This window comes from Narcine bancroftii, chromosome 6 (genome assembly GCF_036971445.1).
Source record: "Narcine bancroftii isolate sNarBan1 chromosome 6, sNarBan1.hap1, whole genome shotgun sequence".
Lineage (NCBI taxonomy): Eukaryota > Metazoa > Chordata > Chondrichthyes > Torpediniformes > Narcinidae > Narcine > Narcine bancroftii.
This window is the reverse complement of record NC_091474.1, coordinates 123,238,586-123,262,847: the sequence shown is the minus strand read 5'-3', so window position 1 is coordinate 123,262,847 and position 24,262 is coordinate 123,238,586. Positions and strand designations below refer to the sequence as shown.

The window sequence follows — 24,262 nt, the reverse complement described above, 5'->3', positions numbered from 1 at the left end:
TATGCATTTAAGTTTGATTTTAAATATGTTTTTTAAGTCTGATATCTTAGTATTAATTACTTTTCTTTTTGTTAGTATTTTAATCGTTGTGTTTTTGTTTTTTTATGTAAGTGGGTTTTTTTCCTCATTATTAACTTTATTAATTCTTCACTCTTTATTTTGGGGGGAAAAGGGGGGGTTGAACTAATTTGAGTTGGGTTATTAATGTGTAATAATTATTGGGAAGAGTATAGTTTATTTAGATTACTGATATTGTATTGTAATTTTATTATTTTATTCTTAATTTTTTTTTAATGTAAACCTATATGTTATTCATGTTATAAAATCTTAAATAAAGTTTATATATATATTTATATATTTATATATATATATATATATATATATATATATTTATATATATATATATATTTATATATATATATATTTATATATATATATATATTTATATATATATATATATATATATTTATATTTATATATATATATTTATATATATATATATATATATTTTTATATATATATAAATAAAAAAGAAGTAATCAGACTGAAATGCAGGAAGAATGGCTTTGTGGAAGTTTAATTACTCTTTGCATTCAAGTTCAGGTATCCTGAAAATACGAAAAGCACAGTATATTGACTGTTCTGGACTAGGTATTTCCATTTCCAATTTTATTCAGAGTAGGTAGGCATAAGAGTGCAGTGCAAACATCTTTTCACACATCTTTTTATTGGCTGAAAGGTCTTTGTCTCTGTCTTCAACCTGAACTGAGTTTCTAGCTCTTTTAGATTTTAACATTTGCAGCAGCTCCAGCAAGTGTTTCATTTTGACCATTTCATTTCTGACCATTTTACAAGGTTTGCAGAAGTCACTCTACCTAAAGGTAAGTCTTAATAACTGGCAATTTCAAATGTCCTCCAAATGTGTTGAACCATTAAGATGGCTCAGATGTGCATTAAAAAAAGTCTGAATTATCCACCCTTTCACGCATTTGCCACTGTGTTAGAAAATGTTACTGAGAAAAATATCTCCATAAGATATAGGAGCAGAAATAGACCATTCAGCCCATCAAGTCTGTTCCTGCTATTTCATTATGAATTGATCCATTCTCCCACTACCCGACTTCTCCTCATAACCTTTGATGCCCTGGCTAATCAAAAACCTATCCACCTTGCTTTAAATACACCCAGTGACTTGGTCTCCACAACTGTCTGTGGCAACAAATTCTATAGATTTGCCACCCTAAAGAAATTCCTCTGTCCTAAGTGGACACCCTTCAATTTTGAAGTTGTACCCTCTTGTCCTGGACTCTACCACAATGGGAAATAACCTTTCTCCATCTACTGTCCATGCTTTTCAACATTCTAAATAATTCCATGAGATTACTCCCCTCATTTACAAATGCCAGTGAGTACAGCCCAAGAACTGTGAAATGCTCCTTGTTTAATAACCCTTTCATTCCCAATCTGTCTTTGTCGCGTTTATACAGATAGGCGAGATGTTTTAAAGGCAGATTCTACCTGGCTTGAAGTATCAGTCTAAAAAAAAAAGTATCTTGCTGTTATACTGTACCTTTGTGGATTTTTTTGAAGCAACAAATAATTCTCTGCAATTTAAGAGTCCAAATGATTGAATAATATTTGGTGGCTTCACAATAGAAACTGCAAAAAATTCCCTTTTCAGTGCAAATGGATCATAAGTTAATCTTGTTGACTGAACATTTGCTCAACATATTAACTGGTGCACAGTACCATTAGTCTGTCCAGAATATGATCATATCCTGCCAATAGTGTCAGTCGGGTAAGTTTAGTTTGAGCTTTCTCTGTGGAGTCATGTTCTAAAATATGGGTTGGCCTTCATAATTTAAACATTTTTTAGTAAGCCATTCTTCAGTCCTCTGTTTTCTAGAAATAGTTTGTCTATTCAGTGACAGTGTGAAGTTTTCAAATTTTATTGTGATACTGAGGAATAGAGAGAAAATTTGATGTACGTCTGATGCACTTAGTCAACCGATACATAGTACAGCAATAAATGCCACAGCACAGAGTTAGGCAACATTATTTTAGATTCATTCAGAAGTCTACTGGTGGTGGGAGAAAATGACCTTGAATCTGATGGTGTGTGATCTGACATTTAATCCTTTTAAGAGGAGAAAGAAGATTGGGGTGAGATGAATCCTTTAATATCCTCCATCTGCATGAACTTTCTGCCAGCCTCTCTATGATGGTAAATGTTTCTGAGAGGTAACCTGCCTCTTTATTTACAACTAAAAGATGACACTTAATTGCCATCGCATTGAAGGACAATTAAGCCCTTTTCACATTGGCTAACCAGTAAATTGGCAGTTCAGCAAACCAGTTCAAAATAGCGTCACACTGGCCCATTGTTAACTGATTCTCTGCGCCCTTTCACTTTCACCACCCAGTATCCCAGAGCAAAGGGGTGCCTATCCTCCAGCGGTGACATCCTGCATACCCCCAGTCCCTGTCACACCGAGCTAACTGGTATGCCAATTCAAAATGAATCGCTGATGATACACCCTAGGTGGTTCATCCCCGGGGTGATCTGACACCTACGTGCTGGTTCATGAGCGTTCACACAGGCATGTTAACTGGTAGATTGGTGGTTAATTACTGGGTTATAGTGTTAGTGTGAATGGGGCTTAGAGTCAAATAGACCCTTTTACCCACTCGAGCTCCAGATACAAATTTACAGATGACACTACTTTAACAAGTCTCTAACATCAACATATAGATAAAGGGACCAATGGATTGGTATCAGGAAAACATTCTTTCACTCAGCAACAGCAAATACAAATAGCTGGTTATAGACTTCTGGAAAAAGGGTGGAGCATGCTCCTTTGCTTACTTCATTGATGATGTGTCTCCATTTCTTCAGAAGCCTGAGGAAATAGCACCAGATTTAAAGGCAGCCTTTTATCAGATTCTTGAAATGGTGAAATATTGTTGCATTTGCTCCTGTGCTGTCTTTCTTGCTGTACTGTGTAAAGCCCAGCTGGACTGCTTGCAATCTTGCTACATCTGATAAAATTGAACTTGAATCTGACATCATCCAACCTTGTATTGTTTCCATGGCTACTTGTTTACAAACATCTTGTGTCATCATGGTTATAATTTATATTGCTGACATGATTAATTCCACAATATCATTTCTTTAAGTATAATACATGTATTGGAGAAACTCAGCATTTCTAGGAAGTAAAGGGTATCAGATCTGAGCCCTTTGTCAAGTAGACAGGTACCTAAATAAAAAGTAAGGAGAGGAGTACAGCCTAACAGGGTACAAGAGAAGAAAAAGCTGAGAAATGACAAGAGGAGGAGGAGGTGGCTCTCTGGCGAGGGAAAGGAAGGGTGTAGGGAACTGGAGGAAAGGTGACTGAGAGATGGGGAAAGAAAGACTTGGGAGGGGTTTAACTCCATCTCTGGCAACACTCTGTCCTCAATCTCTGTCTCCATATTGGCTGATACACTCCACAGATATTTTCTACAAATCTACCAGTTCTCACAGTTGCCACAACTACACCACTTCACACTCATCTCCTGCAAAGATTGTATTCCTTTCTCAATTTCTCATTTCCATTGTATCTGCTTGCAGAATGAGATCTTTCATTTAGGAACATCCACCATGTCCTCCAAAAAAAAAGTGGCTTCCTGTTGCTCTGGTTTCATTCCGATATTAACTCTTAAATAGCAAGCTACCTGGAATAGCCTTCTCCTGCTATCATACTGGAAGTAGTCTTGTGGGGTCTCTGTCTGACCAGAGGACACACCTGATATTTCTACACCCGATATTTCTACATCCGATATTTCTACACCCGATATAGTTAGAGGAAAGGTTACATCAGCCACAGACCCACATGATCTCAAAGTAAAGTATTACATGTAGGACAAGTAGCATGCCCTCCTGCACCCCCCCCCCCCCCCCCCAGCCTGTGGCCCTATAGATTATCATACAAGGTTGAAAAACATTTTTAGAACAAAGAACAGTTTATATTTCTCAGACTAAGTGAAAAATTTTCTTCAAATTGTGAGAATTATCCCAAGAGCTGTTTCAGCAAGATGTAATAATCAGTGTTAACAATAGCTGGACAGAGACGTGAGAGAAGAAAAGGGGGGAGGATGTCTGCTCGAATACAAAGGAAGGATGGTTCCTGCAAGAGATTGCAGTCAAGGCCATCTTGATATATTTAAAAAAACTGCGAAAGAATGGGAACATGTGGCAAAACATCATACCAATAAGGATAAGAATAAATAAGAGTTGGGGGTCACAAAAATCATGGGAGAAGTTAACAAGGGTGGGGTTTAAGACGAGGAGTGGAGCAGCTTTTGATAGGTTAAACTAACATATCAAAATTACTCAGCTAACCAATTAATTTAACAAAGGAGTGTTATTAACACAAAGAACTGTATTAAAAAGGTAGTGGAATATCAGTGAGTGTGCCTTCTCTGAAGGAGACCCGCTCTTGCAAGAACGTTGAATGAAAGGTTATATCGCTTCACCTATTGACTCTGAGAAATTATTTAATCAGTGAGCTGTTTCTCACAAATTCCTAGGCACCTCAAAGTTGTACCAGATATTACCAGTGTGAGAAGAGCACCAACACACAGGACTGCTTGAACCTTGCACCCCCACCCTCCCCCCCCCCCCCATATATATTGAGTCCCAACAGGCTCCCATGGGCCTCAATATTCACCTCTATACATCATTCCTTCCTTTTATCATTTCATGACTACTCATTAGATTGTACTGTTAAAGGTATTTAGTTGTACACCAGAAGGGAAAAAATCTAAAGAAATAAACTGGAGGAAAAATGCAAGTCATAGAAGGATAGTGTAATGTACAAAGGAGGGTGCACCATGGACCAGCCTGTAAACGTAGACCTGGAGTCGACACCGGCTGTTATCACAGGTGACCACCACATGGCAGGAAGATGGGGGAACTCTGGCGGGAATGCCGACCAATCCCAGACCAGTGCTCCAATGATGGGAGCCCTGACTTCAGTGCCTGGGGCTGATATAAGCACGAAGTCCAGAGCGATTAAACCAGTCTCGTTTTCCCTTGGAAAACCCTTTGGTGTGCATGTCATTTTCTCTACACTCACAGCGTGATCATTACATTGGTGGAGCTGAAGATCGCAGATCAGGTAGAGCCATTGAACATCAGGCTCCCAACGTTTTGAATGTAGCAGCCACATATGGTTTGAGCAGGCTGAGGCGCAGTTCCAGCTTCGGCACATCGCCATCGATGCCCACTATTTCTATGTCGTGAGCCCCCTTGATCAGGACATAGTGACCAGGGTCGTAGATTTCCTACAGCAGCCTCCAGAAAAAAGCAAATATGCGGCTCTCAAAGAGCTATTAACCTGCACTTTCGCGCTCTCGCATGAGCGCGCTGCCCATTTGCTACATGTGGACTGATTGGGGGACAGGGCCCTGTCCGCCCTAACGACTGAGATACTTGTTCTAACTGAGGGCCACAAGCCTTGCCTGGTCTTTGAGCAGATCTTTCTGGAGCAGCTGCCTGAGGATATCCGGCAGATGTGCTCTGGAGAACGAAGGACACCAGTGCTGTCATAAACCACATCAGCAAGTCCTACGAACAGTCCTAGGCGAGATCAAGGCAGCGGAGAGGCAAGTTGATACCCTGGGACAGTTATGCTACTATAATCAGCGATGGGTGCATAGTCCCATTAATGCTGCCCATCCAGTGGGTTTCCGGGAAACTCTCTGGCTCACCGTTGTTGATGGCTGCAGTGGTTGGCCCACGCGATGGCCTCCTCTACATCTGGGCTCCTTGTTGGGCAGGCGATTCCTGATCGACACTAGCACCAAGAGGCATCCTACCCACTGCAGGCCTTGACACCCGCAGCAGCAAGCAGTGGTGCCCAGTACGGAGGGCAGCTAACAGCTCCTCCAATCGGATTTTTGGGACCTGCACCATTCTCCTTTGTTTCAGTATCAGCTGCTTTACGTGGACATTCACCCTCATGACAGTGGTGCAACTGCTTCTGGGGGATGACTTCCTTCAGGCCCACTGCTTGATGACTTCCAGGATGGCACATGGTGCATGCCAGAACTTTACAGACTGTCTTGGGGGGGGGGGGGGGGAGGAAGCCAAGCTACTCTCCACCCCCACCCACCTGGACTCTATAACACGCTCAGACAATAAATTTGCGTGCATCCTGGCAGATGGACTGGACCGCAAAATGGCCGAACACAGCGACCGTGCGGACCGGGGGTGACATACAGTTGACCTCTGTACAGTTGGAAGATGGGGAACTCTAGTGGGAATGCCGGCCAATTCTAGGTTGGCGCTCGATGACGCGGTGCCTTATCAGTACCTGAGACCCGTGTAAGCGCGACAGCCAGAGCAATAAACAAGTCTTGTTTTCCAAGGCTTTGGTATGTGCATTTTTCTTGTCCATGCTTGCGTAGTGCAAACGCTACATTGGTGACCCCAATGTTGGACCCAAAGATCTGAGTGTTTCTTTAGCAAATAGTATAATCACCTTTTACGAAGCATATTTTCAGTCTTATCCCAATTTATTTTATAACCTGAAACTGTACCATATTCTTCTAACATTGAATGCAGTTTTTATAATGAACTTGCTGGTTCTGTCAAATATATCATCACATCGTCAATAAATAAACTAATCTTGTGTTCCTTTTGGTTAATTCTAAAACCCTTAATATCCGGATCCCTATGAATTGCTTCTGCCAAAGGCTCCATGGCTAAAACAAATAACACTGGTGACAATCAACATCCTTGTTTACTAGATCTTTTTAATCTAAATGGGGCAGAAATTTGACAATTTGTTACCACCTGAGCTTTGGGTTTGTAATATAAAGCTCTTATCCAGTTTATAAAATTTTGTCCCTTTCCAATAGTTTAAATTTTTTAAATCCCATTCTAATCTATCAAATGCCTTTTCTGCATCTAATGCTACTTCTACACTTGTGTCACCTCTTTTTGTGCTAAATGAATTATACTCAATAGCTCTGTTATCAGCTGACTGTCTTTTTCTCAATCCTTTTAATCCATATTTATCAATTTAGGTAGAATAAATTTACATGAGTTCTTAAAATTGAAAGAGCTCATAGAACCTGTTTCCAAAACTGATATCAGATCAAAGGCCTTGTTCTGTATTGATTAAGTGTCTCAGATATCGAGACAGAGAGTTGATATTAAAATTGGCAACCACCGAGATGCACCAATAGAGATCAATGGAAAAAAGTTTTTTTAATCCGGATACAAATACTGCCCTATTGAAACACATTAAATTCCCTTCTCTGATTTTTTAAAAAATTCCGTTTGGATACAACTTTGTATTATGTCATTCTGCTACGTTGAAGATCATGTTGCCTGATGGATGGAATAAGTTCTTCACTAATTGGACCCAACCAGAAGAATTTGTGATTTATTTAAACAAAACTAAAAGGGGGTGGTGAATTGCTAACTGCAATGTATTATAACAATTATATTCTTAATGTACATTTTCTTTTTTTTATATGGATTGGTGGATGATGTATTTGCCATGTTGGAGAATGCAAGATGGTTTAGTTGAGATTATTTGGATATTAAAAAGAATTCTTGAATAATACATTAACATTTGAGTTTTAATCTTAAAATTAATGGTACAGTGAAGAGGAAGAGAATGCTAGCATATATTAAGAATATTAAAATTTACATAGCATTTTTACAAGAAAGCTATTAAGTTAATAAAGAAAATCAAAAATTAAGAAATCTTAACTCCAAGATGAGAGGAGTAGCAATTTTGATGCATAAGAATCTTCCAGTTAAAGTACAAAATGTGATAACAGGTCCTTCAGGTAGATATGTTGTACATTGCCAGATATATTCAGAAATATGAACCCATGAATATTTATGCACCAAATATTAATGATGAGAAATTTATTCTGAAACATTTCTTAATTTAGCAAATGCTTCTGAAAATATTTTAATAGGAGGAGACTTTAATTTTTGTATGGACCCATTTTTAGATAGATCAACTCCAAGGGCAAAAGCAACCTTATCATTGATGAGGGATTTAAATTTAATAGACACACGGAGAAAAATCCATCCAAGAGGATGGGATAACTCCTTTTATTCCAATAGACATGACTCAAGGATAAATTTGTTTTACATGTTTGCCTCCCTCCTTTGAGCACCTTTGTTTGTGTAATAAGACTACATGGTGGGAGGAAGAAGGGGTTAAAAGCTGGAACTGAAAGTTATCTGCAGTAATTTGAAACCAGTCCTCTAGAGTACTTGTAAAAGCCAATTCATGTAGTAGTTTCATATGGTATTGGACAGTAAAGCACAGTTAAGTAATCTCTGTTACTAACTTTTACAGAAGATGTAAAAAGGAATCACAGAGAAGAATTAAACAGGGACATGTACTCCATGAAAACTACAAAGAATGTGGTTAATAGCCCAGCATACTCCTGTCAGAAGTTTAAAGAATCCAATGGGCTTTATTGATTATGTTACGAGCCCAGAGGACCCCAAAACCCAGCAGCAATAGATAGTCACCAAGACAAATCGTTACTTAAACAAAAGTTGCTTTTAATTATCTTTAAACATGAAAACAGAATCACACTTTAACTTATCACTATTAACTTAATCCCCTTATAATTCTAAGCGCATGTGTATGTAACGTGTGTGTAAGTTCAGAAAAATTCTTTGATTCACAGTCCAATCTCACTTCTCATTCCTCCAAGTTCAAACTGACATGGCAGTTATCCCAGGTGGTTTAACGTCTATATTGCAACCTCTCGAGATCTGCTTGAACAAGCCATTCAAAGTCCATGCGCATAAGGAATGGAATATATCGATGTCGAGTCCATAAAAATCGTTGACTAAATGCAGGGCAATGCGTGCTGTCTCACTTGATGTGTTGTGTGATTTGGTGCTCAAGGCATGGGACAAAGTTTAAAAAATGTTGCATCTCTTGTGCAATTGATGGCATGGAAGATTATTTATTATGGGACACTGAAGATGAGGCTGAAGCTGCCTTGTCAGATAGAGACTGCGACCTGTATGATTTTTTTAAACAGTGAGAGCATGGATGTGCTTGTCGCCATCTTTACCTCAGACAATGATAATGAGAGTGATTTTGAAGTGTGTTTTTTTTAATAAAAATCTCAATGAAATTTTGTTGGAGTCAATTTATTTTTGGTTATTCAAGGGTCGACATATGCCAAATCAGTGTGGAGTGATTTTTAAGCTGATTTTAAGGTCTCAAAGGTATATCTGGCATATGTCAACCCCCCCACTCCCCATATTTGAGAGATTTTTGTAAGCCAAAATATGTGGTATGTACAAAAAATTGTAATTTTATGTATGTAAAATGTATGTATGTAAAAATTGTATGTAATTTCTACATAGTTAAACAAAAATGTAAACAAATAACCTTGAATACAATCTAGAATGTGCACTTTAATCATGTGAATTGTTTGATTACAAATTTAAAACTGGAGAATGGGAAAATGGGGGAAAAAGTGTCTGTTCCAAACATTATGGAGGGCACTGTATTGTGTGGGCAATATTTCATTTGTACAGAATTAAATTTATTTGGCCCTTAGTAGTTTACTGCTTCTTTAACTAGGGGCTTCCAACAATTCTTTTTAGCTTAAAAAGTTACGAGAATTGCAAGAGGCTTCCCCTTTTCGCTTCCTCTTCATTTCTATCTTTCTTGACCTTAGTGTCCACTGAAGTTGATTGAATTATTGTCAAAAAGAACAAAAATAATCATGCGGCACTCTGAAACTAGCACGACTATTTAGCCAGATGATAGGTGATCTGATTTTTGTTTCACTTTTCCATCTGCTCTCCATAACTGTTTACTCCCCCATAGATTCAAAATTTGGCAGTCTTGGCCTTTTGTCTTCTTTTCTCCAGAAAAGAATTCTCAAGAGTTATCACACTCTGAGAAAATAAATTGTTCCTCCTCTCCATCTTGAACGCCAAACTATAACCCCCAGTTCTACATTCCACCCCCCCCGCCCCCAAGTATCAGCATCAACCTTGTTAAGTTGTCCCCATCTAATTTTAGTGTCCAGTTCCATATAAAGTTTCCAGCTGTATTGTCCCTGATAAATTGCACTTCACTTTATCATTTTCCTTTAACTATCTTGCACCTGCCTAATATGCTATTTACTGTTCCATCAAACTTTTTGCTTAGTGCAAAATTGCTTTTATTAACAGAATCCAGCAAAAAGACAACATCTATTTGTTTAAACCTGTCACCTTGTTCTAAATATTTTGAGCAGTTTTCACAAGATGCTTTTTGAATGGAATGGCATAAAAGGTAGTGTTAAATTGTTGGGGTTATTTCTTGATGATGAACCACTCCCATTGCATGACTCCAAGTCAGGATGCAGGTGAAATGTAACCTGATTGTAATTCAATTAAGCATATTGCATTTCAAACAAGAACAATGCCCACTGTGGGAAGTTTTGTCACTAGCTGCCAAAGCAGTTCAGTAGAATTGAAATCTGACCCTTGTAATTTTCAATCCAAATTATTTTCTCAGAAAACCTCAAAATTATGGAAGTGCATGGTTCTAAAAAAATATTTAATTTAAAAAGTTATGAATATCCAGCAAAGAATGTAGAGGGATTAAGATGAGATTTATCAGTGGCTAATGTGCCAGTTTGGTTATGATTGCTTCTGTCTAACTTGGTAAAGAGCAGATTCGGTTTTTCAATCACGAAAGGAAAAACAGAACATGAATCCCAGCTGGATCTACATAAAGAAATCTTTGCGCATTTAAGCATGACATTCTAGGTTTGAGGCCTATTATACCTTTTGCTGTTGGGTGCAAAGATGGGGTGGGGGGGGTGTAGAAATAGCTTATCAGAAAATGATGATCATAGCAGGATTAATGGCACCACAACTGGCACTTGTACAGCAGGATAGAGAAGCAAGCAGTCGTGATGAGGAACTCTGGTCACAAAGGTGTTTCTGTGCTAAGATCAAGACTTCAAGATGTGTTGCACCCTTGGTGCCAGGGTCAAGGATATTGCTGGATGGGCACAGGGCACTTTAAATTTCTTTGTTTACATTTCTCTTTTGTCTAATTTTTTTTGCTTGAGTGCAGTTTACACTTCCAATAAATGGCAGTACTGCTTGGCCCAAAGGAAAAGGAATCTGAGTTGTTTGTGATGTACTCTAACAATAAATTTGAACTTTGAGCAGCCAGGTTCAAATTGATACCAATGAAGTAGGCAAGAAGAGAGATGAGACCTGCAAAGATAAATTGGAAAGTTGGAAGGAAAGTTTACAATCCTGGAGATCTTGTTTCTTTAAATCTTAAGAATATTCCCTGTGCTATGTGCGAGTGATGTAAGAAAAGGGAAGATAGTACTGTTGAAGATAAGGCTCAGGAGTTGGTGCATGGATCATTGGTCTCTGGTCCAGGGCAGCTGCAATCTGTATAATGGTTGTTAGCACCTAAACTAGCAGGGCACTGTTCTGTCAGGGAAATTTGTTAATGTGATTTGACCATTGAACAAGCATTGCAAGTGTTGAAACTAGAACAATGGCTAGTGGAGAGACTGAGGAGAACAAAGAGATTAGGTTGTGAAGTATGAATATTCCACGATTCAGATGTTTCACTTGCATTGGAGAAGGATGTGAAAAAAATATTCTGGATAAAAAATGTTTAGAAAAGTACATCAACACATTTGTTTATGAAATTGGTGTGTTAACGTTTTTTGGCTTTCAACCTTAGAACAAAATTCAGGACCACAGATTTATTGGTTTTGCAAAACCAATGATTGCATTTTCACAAAAAGATCTGTTTGATTGTAATCAATTTTTTTAGCACATGATCTGTAGCTCCCTTGATAAACTAGATGAAAGTAATTTGTGAAACTTGCTGAACTCCAGCAGTCTGCCCTAATGTGTAATTATTGGTTAAAATCACAGGTTGACTGCCTTTGTGCACATGACACGAGAAATAAGTTTGTGGTCGGGACTAAATTTGGGAAGGATGCTTCACAGTTGAGGCTTTTGAGGTCAATAAAAGCTATGTATATGGTTAATGCTATGCTTTGTAGGCAAATGTAAGCAGTGCTAAATCAGTGCAAATCTTTGATTGCTGAATGAAATGTCATGATTCATGTGCACAGAATCAACAGTGCATCTGAATTTCAACACTTCTGTGCCTGTCATCCATTAATAAACAAACTGATGTCGTTTCATTTTTGGGTAATCATTTGTGTACAGTTTTTAACCATATTTGCACATTCTCTTTTCAACTGTCAATATCATCCACCCAGCTTAGTATCTTCAGAAATTTTAAAACACTACATTCAGTTTCTTATTTTTGGTTAATAACAAATCACATACATTACAATGTTGTGTTATGCACATTAGGCCTAATAGAGAGAACCCATCTCTAGTGGGTCCACATGTACTGCAGGACACAACACGTGAAACCATTTCAGTGGCCAAACACGTTAGATTGACAGATGGGTGAACTGTTAGCTCTGCTCTTTTAGACCATTTGTTGCTTAAAGTCTCCAGTTAACCTGTCTATTTTTACTTTTCAGATTATCCATTTCCTAATGATCCAATATCAAATTTAATTGGAAGTACATACAAGATGTTAATAAAGTCAAGACAAACTGGATCAAGTGAATCTTTCTCTGACAACTTAGTTAACTTAAAAAAAAGTTTGAGATTTTTAAGAGCAATGCCATGAGATTTTTCCCAATGATTCCATTTTCACAAAAAAGTCTGTTTGACGGAAAAAGGAGCACAAAAAAATTTATTTCAAAAATGTGTTCCTAACTTCAGGCAGGAACCTCTAAACAAGGGCTTGATAAATCAAAACAAAGGTGGGAATCAGATTTGGGTATAAAAATTGATCTGTTTGCTGGTCCAACTTGTGTCGGGACAGCATGATTAACACAATTTGTGTAAGGTGTCAGCTGGTGCAATATAACTTCTTGCATCAGCTATACCTTACTCTACAAAAGTTACGTAAATTCAAATTAGAAATATCAGACCAATGTTTTCGATGTGGTCAAGAAATGGGTACTTTCTTGCATTCATCCTGATCATGCCCTAAAGTGAGGCCTCTCTGGGAAGATTTCGGTAATCTCCTAGAAAAAAATTACTGGAATTCAGTGACCTCAGGCACTTGAATTATTTTTATTGGGGAATTTAGAAGATGTAAGACCTAAAATGAGATTGTCAAAATATCAATTAAAATTCGTTAAGCTAGCTTTAGAAGTGGCTAGTAAATGCATAGCAGTTACTTGGAAATCTGATTCCCACTTGCCTGCTGGAAGATAGAAATACATAATTATATTCCCCTGGAGAAGATTACATATAACCTCAGAAACAGGTATGATGTATTTTCAAGAATATGGAATTCATACCTAAGGTACATCAGGGTAAATATTTAACAATCCTCCCTCCTGTCTCTTCCGCCCCCCACCCCCCCCACTTCCCGGTGCTCGCAGCACCGAGGACCCTAGATAAATCAGGTTATTTGTCTCTTGATGGCAGTGGGATTTATCCGAGGTGAAGCCAATCTTTTTCTTATTCTTTCTCTTTTCTTATTTATTCTTGTTTCTTTGGGGGGGGGGGGTGGTGGGGAGAGTTCCTTTTGTTTTGTTCTTCTTTCTTTCTATAATCATTTTCTCCCTTTGGTTCAACATGGACATTGAGTTTGCATTTTCGTAGTATTATTGGACTTTTTCTTTCTTCTAATAATTGAATCTGGAGAGGGGAAAGGGGAATCACGCTGCTCTCCATTGCAGGCAGAATTTTCACTAGGATTTTCCTTAATAGACTAATACCTAGTGTCGCTGAAAATGTCCCCCCCAGAATCATGGTGTGGCTTTCGCGCAGACGTGGTCTTTGCCCTCAGACAGCTCCAAGAAAAGTGCGGAGAACAAAACAAAGGACTCTACATCACCTTTGTTGACCTCATCAAAGCCTTTGACACCGTGAGCAGGAAAGGGATTTGGCAAATACTAGAGCGCCTCGGATGCCCCCCCAAGTTCCTCAACATGGTTATACAACTGCACGAAAACCAACAAGGTTGGATCAGATACAGCAATGAGCTCTCCGAACCCTTCTCCATTGATAACGCCGTGAAGCAAGGCTGCGTCCTCGCACCAACCCTCTTTACTATCTTCTTCAGCATGATGCTGAAACAAGCCAATTAAGACCTCAACAATGAAGACGGTGTTTACATCCGGTACCGCACGGATGGCAGCCTCTTCAATTCTGAGGCGCCTGCAAGCTCACACCAAGACACAAGCAACTTGTCTGTGAACTACTCTGCAGACGATGCCGCTTTAGTTGCCCATTCAGAGCCAGCTCTCCAGCGCATGACATCCTGTTTTGCGGAAACTGCCAAAATGTTTGGCCTGGAAGTCAGCCTGAAGAAAACTGAGGTCCTCCATCAGCCAGCTCCCCACCATGACCACCAGCCCCCCCACATCTCCATCGGGCACACTGAACTCAAAACGGTCAACCAGTTTACCTACCTCGGCTGCACCATTTCATCTGATGCAAGGATCGACAAAGAGATAGACAACAGACTCGCGAAGGCAAATAGCGCCTTTGGAAGACTACACAAAAGAGTCTGGAAAAACAACCACCTGAAGAAACACACAAAGATCAGCGTATACAGAGCCGTTGTCATACCCACACTCCTGTTCGGCTCCGAATCATGGGTCCTCTATCGGCATCACCTACAGCTCCTAGAATGCTTCCATCAGCGCTGTCTCCGCTCCATCCTCAACATTCATTGGAATGACTTCATCACCAGCATCGAAGTACTCGAGCTGGCAGAGTCCGCAAGCATCGAATCCATGCTGCTGAAGACCCAACTGCGCTGGGTGGGTCACATCTCCAGAATGGAGGACCATCGCCTTCCCAAGATCGTGTTCTATGGCGAGCTCTCCACTGGCCACCGAGACAGAGGTGCACCAAAGAAGAGGTACAAGGACTGCTTAAAGAAATCTCTTGGTGACTGCCATATTGACCACCGCCATTGGGCTGATCTCGCCTCCAACCGTGCATCTTGGCGCCTCACAGTTCAGCGGGCAGCAGCCTCCTTTGAAGAAGACCGCAGAGCCCACCTCACTGATAAAAGATAAAGGAGGAAAAACCCAACACCCAACCCCAACCCACCAATTTTCCCTTGCAACCGCTGCAACCGTGTCTGCCTGTCCCGCATCGGACTTGTCAGTCACCAACGAGCCTGCAGCAGACGTGGACATATCCCCCATAAATCTTCGTCTGCGAAGCCAAGCCAAAGTATAATTGCCATGTTGACCTTTTTTTCCACTTTAATATTGATGTGGATCGATATTTGTTATTTTGTTAATATCATTGATATTGATATTTTTCTTTTTGATTATTCTTCGTTTTGACTGCATGTCACTTGAAAATTCTCAAAACAAAATATTCAAAAAAAAGTCTGACTGAATGTAATCATTTTTTTTCAGCATATCATAAATTAGATGAGAGTAATTTATGAAGCTTGTTGAACCCCCCCAAAATAAGCCTTCTGTGAACTCCAAGCAGCAGTTGAATAAATCATAACACTTGCAAGTCATAAAAGGATAAGCAAGTGAGTTTGTATCAGGGGTGATGCTTTTGCAATGTAACTATCGCATGAGTTGGAATTTAATGGGTTGTGTCATGATTTCCTCGTGTAATCTTTCGGATTAAAGTGACAATTATTCAGATATTTAGATCCAATTGACGTGGCAGTAGAATGATTTTCTGTTGCAAACCTCAGTGCTGTTTGCTGGCTAAGGGTTCGTATCAGATGTGCAAGTTGCTAGTATGTGTGGAAATTGTTCAGAAAGCATGAAAGATGGAATAGCTGTGATTGTGTATACATCAATTCGTTTGTAGTTTATGAAGTTAGTATGTTAAAGTTTAGTGGTTTTCAACCTTAGAACAAATTTCAGGGCCACTGTTGGTTTTTCAAAACTCAAACTCAGTTAACACAGGGTGTGCTGTTATCAAGCATCTGGTCTTGCAGTGAGTCTGCCAACCGGTCAGTCCCGAATCCAAAAACTTGGGACCAGACATTTTTTTGGTTTTTGAGGTTTTTCAGTTTTTGGAACAATGGTTCTAAGCAACACAGTAGCATCAGCAGCGATTAAACAGCAACAATAAACAACAGCGTGCTTTCTGAGCGGTGATATGATGCCACAAGTGGAAAATTCTCATAAAATAATGTTTAGTACTCAGCAAAAAAAAGTTATCTCTGCTTACAAAAGAAGATGCAGCACCAAATACTAGAAATTTTCCTCAATGGCTTTTTCAAATGTTTCCTCCAGTGTCATCTGCCCCATTAACAATGTTTTTTTTTGTCTTTAGCCGCCACCTGTCCCGACACGTCCTCACTGCCACTGCCAGTCCCCTGACATCACACCACCACTGCCGGTCCCCTGACTACAATCTCCATTCCTACCTGAGAGCCCAAAGTAATTTCTTTGATGTGGATGGCACTGCACCCGATGTTGAGAATGGAGTCGCGGTCGCAGACTCTGGCTGCAGTCAATGCTGAAGGCTTGGACCCAGCTTGCTTGGCATCCTCCCAGACAGATTCAAAGATTTTTATTTTGTACCACAGAGCTCTGTTGTTATCAAACTGGCACCAACAGAGTGTCAGAGCCCCACATGGGCAAATCAGGTGGTGAATTTTTTTCAACTTTTGACGTCATTGGTTTTTGGATCTTTTTGGTATTTGGAAATTCGGATATGGGGAACTCTATTTTTTAACTTTTTTTTTCCTTTTTCATTAGCTTGATCTCAGCCTGTTGTCGAGCTGCTTCCTGTTGTCCCCTTTCTCTGACTCTGGCACCAGTATCTGATACCATTAGCTTTGATCATACATATTTACAACTTTCAGTCAGGACCCAAGGGATATCACAGTTCCTGCTACTGTGAACTCTTCCTGGCTTAAGATAAGGTACTGACATTTGGAACCTGGTCTTACATAGTTTTATACTTTTTCCATAGCACACATCCTGTTTAACATCAAAGAGGAACATTGTCCTTGTCTTTAGCTGGTAATGTTAGCTAGTAAAGAGTTAAAGGCCCTAACCCACACATGTCAAGCTCTGGCCCGCGGGCCAAATTTGGCCCGCGATATAATTATATTTGGCCCGCAAGATCATTTCAAAAATGTATTAGAGGTGGCCCGCTGGCTGCCGCGCCAGTATAGCGCATGCACAGTAATACAACAAATCCCAGAATGCATTGGCGTCAGCCTGCTAATTGCCCCCACCTCCTCTGTTTACGTTGCAGGGTCTCACCGTGGACTCTGGTTTTGGGGCCTGGCCGGTGTCAGGGGAAGCCAAGGCCGCTTCCCAGTGCCCGGAACCGGAGGCCTCTGGCCTGACCTCACCAGGACCGTTGCCCACTTCCCCCTCCCTGCCGCAGGCCGATTCGCGACTCACGGTGATGGGGCCGCTGATCCGCCGAGATGCCGCCCTGCAGCGAGAGCCGATGCCCCCGCACTGTCGTTGTCCAACGCGATCGCCCGCAAACCCCGCCCTCCCGCACACAGGCCTGAGTAAGGATTATGAACTTTAATCTCAGGATAAAACGATCTTCCAATAGTTTCATGTCACAGTGATAAATATATTCCTGGTTAAAAATGGTCCTGCACCTGGATACAAGCTCATTAGGCATAAAACTTGAAAAGTGTGTAAATCAAAGGATATCTGTACCAATGGAAAAAGGGCAAGTCAAATAATGCTGCTAGAGTTCATGCCCACAATCAGTCACCCATTTGATTGTTTCAGGAATCATGTTATTCTCCCACATTCTCAATAGCCCTCAGATTTTACTATTCGACCGCACACTAGCAACATTTGACAAATCCTCTATAGAGAAATATTATTTATTGAATATTTTATTTCTCATTTGTTAATGCTTCTGGAAAGAGTTTATCCAAAACTATTATTAAACATTTATTTTAATAAGAAAAAGTTTAACATTACATATGTTGAAAGAAGAGAAAACATGCAGATGTTGTTGAAAATTTTCAATAAATATTTAGTTCAGCCCTCGACTTAGTCCAAGTTTTTAATTTTGGCCCTCCGTGAATTTGAGTTTGACACCCCTGCCCTAACCCTTCCTGGGGATTGTTCTTGCGAGTCACATGATCTGGGGAACTTGAGGCTTGTGTAAATTTACTAGCTTAAGTTAGGGTTGCCAGGCAACATGTCATAGGGCCCCTCACTTCTACAATATTTACAACCCTCTCAGCAAGACATGTGTGGGCATTAATTAAAGTTGATCAATATACATTACACAGACATACATGTATTAGTCTACCTGAGGCAGACCCTTACTTTCTTGCATCACTTCAGGAGTTGATATTTCTAGAAGCATAAAATGTGTCCATCTAGTGCTGGGTGTTTTGGAAAAACATGCAGATTACATTGCACTTAGTCCCAGTGAATGAAATTTGGTCTCAGCTGGTGAGTTGCAACTTTCATAGACACTTCCTGGAAGATGCTGGTTTCCATGACAGCCATGCAATAGTTATTGGAATATTTTGCCTGTAGTATCTGAACAAAGAAGTGGATCTCATCCTGACAATTTGCCTTTTCTTTGGAGCATGCAAAATGTATTTACATACTTGAACACTTTATGATTTGCCACGTTGAGGCACTAATTTATTATCCAAGTAATCAATAGGTTTGCTTTACATTCCCCTCCTGTATTTTAGTGATGCTGTTAAACTTTATGCATTCTTTTTAAAATTGTCTGCTAAATATAACTATCACAGTAATTGCATATAATTAGAATGTTTAGAATCTCAACTGGTTAGAATTGAGTAGCTGTTTGTAGCTCCAACTGATAGCAATGCACAACTGGGTCTCGCACCTATTATGCATTTGATACTCCAAGCTACTTTTTGAATTTTCACAGATTCAGAATTTTGTAACAACTGTATAGGATGAATATTTACAGATTCCAGTGTTTGGCCATTCAGATATTTTAATTGTGCAAGCTTGACCAATTCTTATAATAGGCAATGTTTATAGAATGGTGTTTTATTCGTGCAACGCGGGCGTGGAGAAGAACGACACGCACATCAAAGCCTTGAAATCAAGATTCGTTTATTGCACTAGCTGTCACGTTTATAATGGGCCCGAGGTGCTGATGTCAGGGACTCGCGTCATCAGGATGTCAGCCTGGGATTGGCTGGCGTTCCCGTCACAGTTGCCCATCTTCCCGCTGTGCCGGAGGTGACCTGGGACGACAGCCAATGTCACCCCCAGGCCTGCGCAGTCACTGTGTTCGTTCCCTATTTTGTAGGCTGGTCTGCATCTCCGTGTGCGGACCACTACATGACCCCCCCGACATGGCGATCAGGCTGTTGTCCACTGACTTGGGCAGTCTGCCCTTGTGTCGTGGGGAGGTGGGTAAACTGCTGGTCACAGCCCAGAAGTGCCGGTTTCAGGCAGTTGGCGGTAAAAGTCTCCTCCTTACTACCGATGATGAGGACGAAAGTGTCGTTGGTCCTGATAACTTTATAGGGTTGTTGTAAGGGCGGCCGGTGTGTGCCCTCTCGCACAAACCATACTGACAAGTATTTAAGTCCCTGAGAGATTATGTATGGGGTGGCCGTATTGTGGGGGTTGTTGCAGGACTAGGGACCCCAATTTTTGCTGCAAGTTCTCAAGGGTGGTGGTGGGATTTTGGGCATTTGTAGGGGCCAGGAACTCTCCGGGAATGATAAAGGGTGTGCTGTAGACCGTATCTGCCTCCGAGGCATTGAAGTCTTCCTTCAGCACGGTGCAAATCCCCAACAGGACCCAAGGCAGTTTGTCTACCCAGTTGGGACCCTTCATATGGGCCATCAAAGCCGCTGCTTTGAGGTGCCTGTGAAACCACTCCACCAACCCGTTGGCCTGAGGGTGGAGCACCGTGGTGGGGGCAGCAGCATCTCCAGGAAGTTAGCCAGTGCTGCCCAAAGGTAAATTGTGCCCCCACCTGTCTGAGGTTAAATGCTCTGGGACCCCAAATCTAGACACCCATGTGTAAATGAGTGCCCTGGCGCAGGTTTCTTTGGTGGTATCAGCCCGCGGGACTGCTTCAGGCCATCTTGTAGAGTGGTCAACAGGTATCTTGCTCCACGGGAAAGTGGTAGCAGGCCCACTATATCAATATGTATGTGGCTGAACCTGCGCTGCACTGGTTCAAAAGTCTGTGTTGGCGCCTTTGAGTCTGCACTTTTGAGGACTGGCAGTTCGTGCAGGTTTTGGCCTACTGACCTGCTTATGGAGGCTGTGCCAGACAAACCTGCTACCCACCATCTTGACCATGACTCAGATTGCAGGATGCACCAGTTTGTGTATAGTGTTGAAAACCTGGCTCCTCCATGCAGGTGGAGACGTCTCACAGCAGTATCAGGTTACCTGGGTCGATGGGGACATCTTCCACCCTGAGACCGGAGATGGCTGTCCTATACGTGGGGATCTCAGGGTCCTGCTGCTGTGCTTTGGCGAGGGCCACGTAGTTGATCTCCTGGCACAGGGCATGTACTGACTCAATCATGGGGTGTGACAGAGCATCGGCTGCCATGTTACTTTTCTGCGCGATGTGCTGTACGTCCATGATAAATTCAAACCCATAGGACAAGTGTCTCTGTTGCCAGGTCAACCATGGGTCCGATACATTATGGAAGGCGAAGGTCAGCAACTTGTGATCAGTGAAAATCTTGAATTGTCAACCCTCCAAAAAGTAATAGAAATGTCTTACTGCCAGATACAAGTGCAATAGCTCTTGGTCAAAAGTGCTGTATTTGAGCTGTGGGGGAGGGGGAGGTGTGGGAGGAGGTGCCTGCTTCAAACGGCCAGGGGTTGCCACTGGCCTTCAATGAGCTGTTCCAGTTCGCCTCCTACCACTGTGCTGGAGGCATCGACAATCAGAGAGGTAGGTGCCTCCGGTCTGGGGTGCATCAGGAGAGTGGCGTTGGCCAGTGCGTCTTTGGCATTCTGAAATGCCTTCAAAGACTTATTGTCCCAGGACTCGCCCACCATCAGCGTGAAAAGGGGCCGCATGATGCAGGCCACTGAATTTGTGGTAAAAATTTATCATACCAGCAAATTCCTGTAGCCCTTTTACTGTAAGTGGCTTGACGAAATGCTCGACTTTTTTGGAGAGGGGTGTTGACCCATGCTTGTTTATTCTGTGCCCCAGGAAGTCAATAGTGTTCAGGCCGAATTGGCATTTCGCTGGGTTGATTGTTAGCCCAAACTCACTCAGCCGGGTACACAGTTGTCTCAGGTGAGCGGCGTAGTCTTTGCAGCTGTGGCTAATGATGAGGATATCATCCAAATAGATGAATGCAAATGGGAGGTCCCAGCCCACTGCATCCATCAGCTGCTGGAAAGTTTGTGCCAAGTTTTTTAGACCGAAGGGCATGTGGAGGAATTCGAACAAGCCAAAGTGGGTTATAATCGTGGTCTTGGGGACGTCCTAGAGGTGAACTGAGATTTGGTGGTTCCCCCAGATGAGGTCTGCCTTGGAAAACACCCATGTCCCATACAGGTTGGCGGCAAAGTCTTGGATGTGGGGCACGGGATATCTGTCAGGCGTGGTGGCCTCGTTGAGGTGGCGGTAGTGGCTTCCAGCCCCCCTTCCCCAGGAAGGACCAGGGACTGTCGGAGCTCCTCCATTTTATTTAGGTCCTCCTTTGCTAGGCTGAGCTTTTCAGGAAGGAGTCGGTGTGGCCTGTGTGGAGTGGGTGGCCCTCAGTCAGAATGTGGTGTCTTACCCCATGCTTTGGCTTGGCCGTGGAGAACTGTGTGCTACTATTGAAGGGAACTCCACCAGGATGCAGGCGGATTTGTTGTCTGAAAGTGTTAGAGAGTCAATATTTGTGGGGGAGGGTGGCGGGTAGCTTGGCTTCCCCCAGAGGTAGAGTCTGAAAAGTTCTGGACTGCACCAAGCGCCATCCTTGGAGGTTGATAAGCAGGCAGTGGGCACAAAGGAAGTTTTCCCCCAGGAGAGGATGTGCCTCTGCCATGAGGTTAAAATCCATGTAAATCAGGGGATGGTGCTTGTTACTAAAAGTCCGGATGGAGAAGCTGTTGGCTGCCCTCATTGCTATGACCTACTTGTCATCGCGAGTGTCAAGGCCTGCAGTGGGTAGGACGCTTATCTCACTGCCAGGAAACGCCTGCCCGACAAGCAGTCCCAAATGTAGAGGAGGATATCATGTGGGCCAACTGCTGCAGCCATTCACGATGGTTGGGCAAGGCGTTTCCCGGAAACCCGCAGGGTGGGCGGCATCGACAGGCCTTCGCACCCCATTCCTGATGATAGTAACAAAATTGTCCTGGGGTATTAACTTGCCCCTCTGCTGGAATTGGTCTTGCAGCCAGCTGTCGTGGAGCTTGTTGATGTGGTCCACGATGGTGCTGGTGCCTTTCTTTGCTCTCCAGAGCACGTCTGCACAGGCAACAACCCTCCGAGGGGCACTGAAGTCCTCATCCACGAGCAAGAGTTGGATATCCTCGGGCAGCTGCTCTAGAAAGATCTGCGGAATTGGTCATGCAGCCAGCTGTTCGTGGAGCTTGCTGATGTGGTCCACGACGGGTGCTGGTTGCTGGTGCCTTTTGTTGCTCTCCAGAGCATGTCCGTACAGGCAACAACCCTCCGAGGGGCACTGAAGTCCTCGTCCATGAGCAAGAGTTAGATATCCTCAGGCAGCTGTTCCAGAAAGATCTGCTCAAAGAGCAGGCGAGGCTTGTGGCCCTCGGTCTAAACGTGCATATCGCTCATTAGGGTGGACCATTTGAGGTGCACAATCAGTGATACCTATTACTTTTCTGATTGAAATGGACATCAAAATGGATTTGTCTGTTTTATGAACTGTACATGCCTGGGTAATTGTTATTGAGTAGATGCAAATAACATTGATTTACATCTTTTTTCAGAAGGCTGAAATAGAATATGGGAATGAATGCTCTTTGGTCCTGTCAGTATTTTTTTAGGAGTGTTTGTAGAGCCACCTTCTCCCATTTTCTATCACCATCCACGGCTAGATGTGGCAGGAATGGGGCTTTGCTCTGATCTATTAGTTATGAGATCACTTAATGGCTGCTGTTTTTGCATCCAGTCCTTTTAACTTAAACAGATTGACACCTGATCTTTAGAGATGTCCAGTGCTACTCTGAACTCTTTTTGCATCCATACTGAATCTGGAATAGTGTGCCGTGTTCATCTCTGTACGGCAATGTAGACTTGCTCAATTAATTCCCATCATGGGAGGATTGTGTTGTGAACAGAGTTTAGAAGAATGGTCATTGAAGCATTTACAATTCTTTGCAGGTTAATCAAGTAGATGTGGAAACTGGGGAAACTCAGCAAATTGAGTCATCCTTTAGGATTGAATGTCTTGTAATTTCTTCACTTGAAGAGATCAATAATCTTTGGAAATCTCAGCCCTAAAGGATTAAAGAATACTTGATGAGTATGTTCAAAACTGAGCTTGATGAATAGTTGGACACATAGATTCTTGGGGAAATTGGCTGTGTGGAGATTCATCCATGCTTAAAGAACTGCAGAGCAGGTTCAAATGACCTCCTGGGTTGATCTGCTTGTATCTTGGATGTTTTTAGTTATTTTTACAATTTTGACAAATCTCATATCTTGAATTACTCATTTGCATGCTTCATTTGTCAAAACCAATCAATTTAAAATTTGGCTTTCTGAAAAATGATTTCACTGACATAATGATCATGCTTGTTTAGTGTTAAACATTACCAATTTGTTATAAATTTAAAGAAATATAATTGTAGAGTGTGAGAAAGAATTGATCTTAAATGATTTGGCAAATAATTTTCCATTCAAAGATCTAGAATTGGGTTGTATCATGTTGTGAATCTTTTGAATAAATCACATGATAATAAAAATAATTTAATTGTGATGATCATTTGAAAACCAGATTAGTGTACGGTTTATTTGTTTTGTCCTGTAAAATTCTGTAATTTTATACATGCTATCATTCTTTCTTTCAGCCATTCCACCCTATTGTAAACTTGGAATGTTCCCGGGACCTTCAGCCATTCCTCTGTGCGATGTATGCCCCAATTTGCACTGAATATGGACGCATCACTTTGCCATGCCGTAAGCTGTGTCAGCGAGCATATCTGGAATGTCATAAGCTAATGGAAATGTTTGGAGTTACATGGCCCGAAGAGATGGAGTGTGTAAAGTAAGAAAAGTTCA

At 41.5% G+C, this 24,262-nt stretch overlaps 2 protein-coding genes across 16 annotated transcripts in view; one reads left to right on the top strand and one right to left on the bottom strand.

Moving 5' to 3' along the window:
• fbxo16 (F-box protein 16) overlaps nucleotides 1–3,052 on the bottom strand; it is a 164,146-nt gene extending 161,094 nt beyond the window's left edge. Inside the window, exon 1 of the mRNA XM_069885916.1 lies at nucleotides 2,867–3,052. The gene's annotated coding sequence lies outside the window, so the exon portion shown is untranslated. The remainder of the gene's footprint in view (nucleotides 1–2,866) is intronic.
• LOC138736410 (frizzled-3) overlaps nucleotides 1–24,262 on the top strand; it is a 78,018-nt gene that overhangs the window by 18,983 nt on the left and 34,773 nt on the right. For 12 of the 15 annotated variants that reach the window (XM_069885902.1, XM_069885898.1, XM_069885904.1 and 9 more), the window contains one exon: nucleotides 24,052–24,248. In XM_069885902.1, coding sequence (XP_069742003.1) covers nucleotides 24,052–24,248 — 197 coding nt within the window. Of the gene's footprint in view, nucleotides 1–858; nucleotides 882–3,171; nucleotides 3,257–23,374; nucleotides 23,505–24,051; nucleotides 24,249–24,262 lie in introns of those variants that run through there. The other 3 variants (XM_069885908.1, XM_069885907.1, XM_069885909.1) reach the window with 3 other exon arrangements.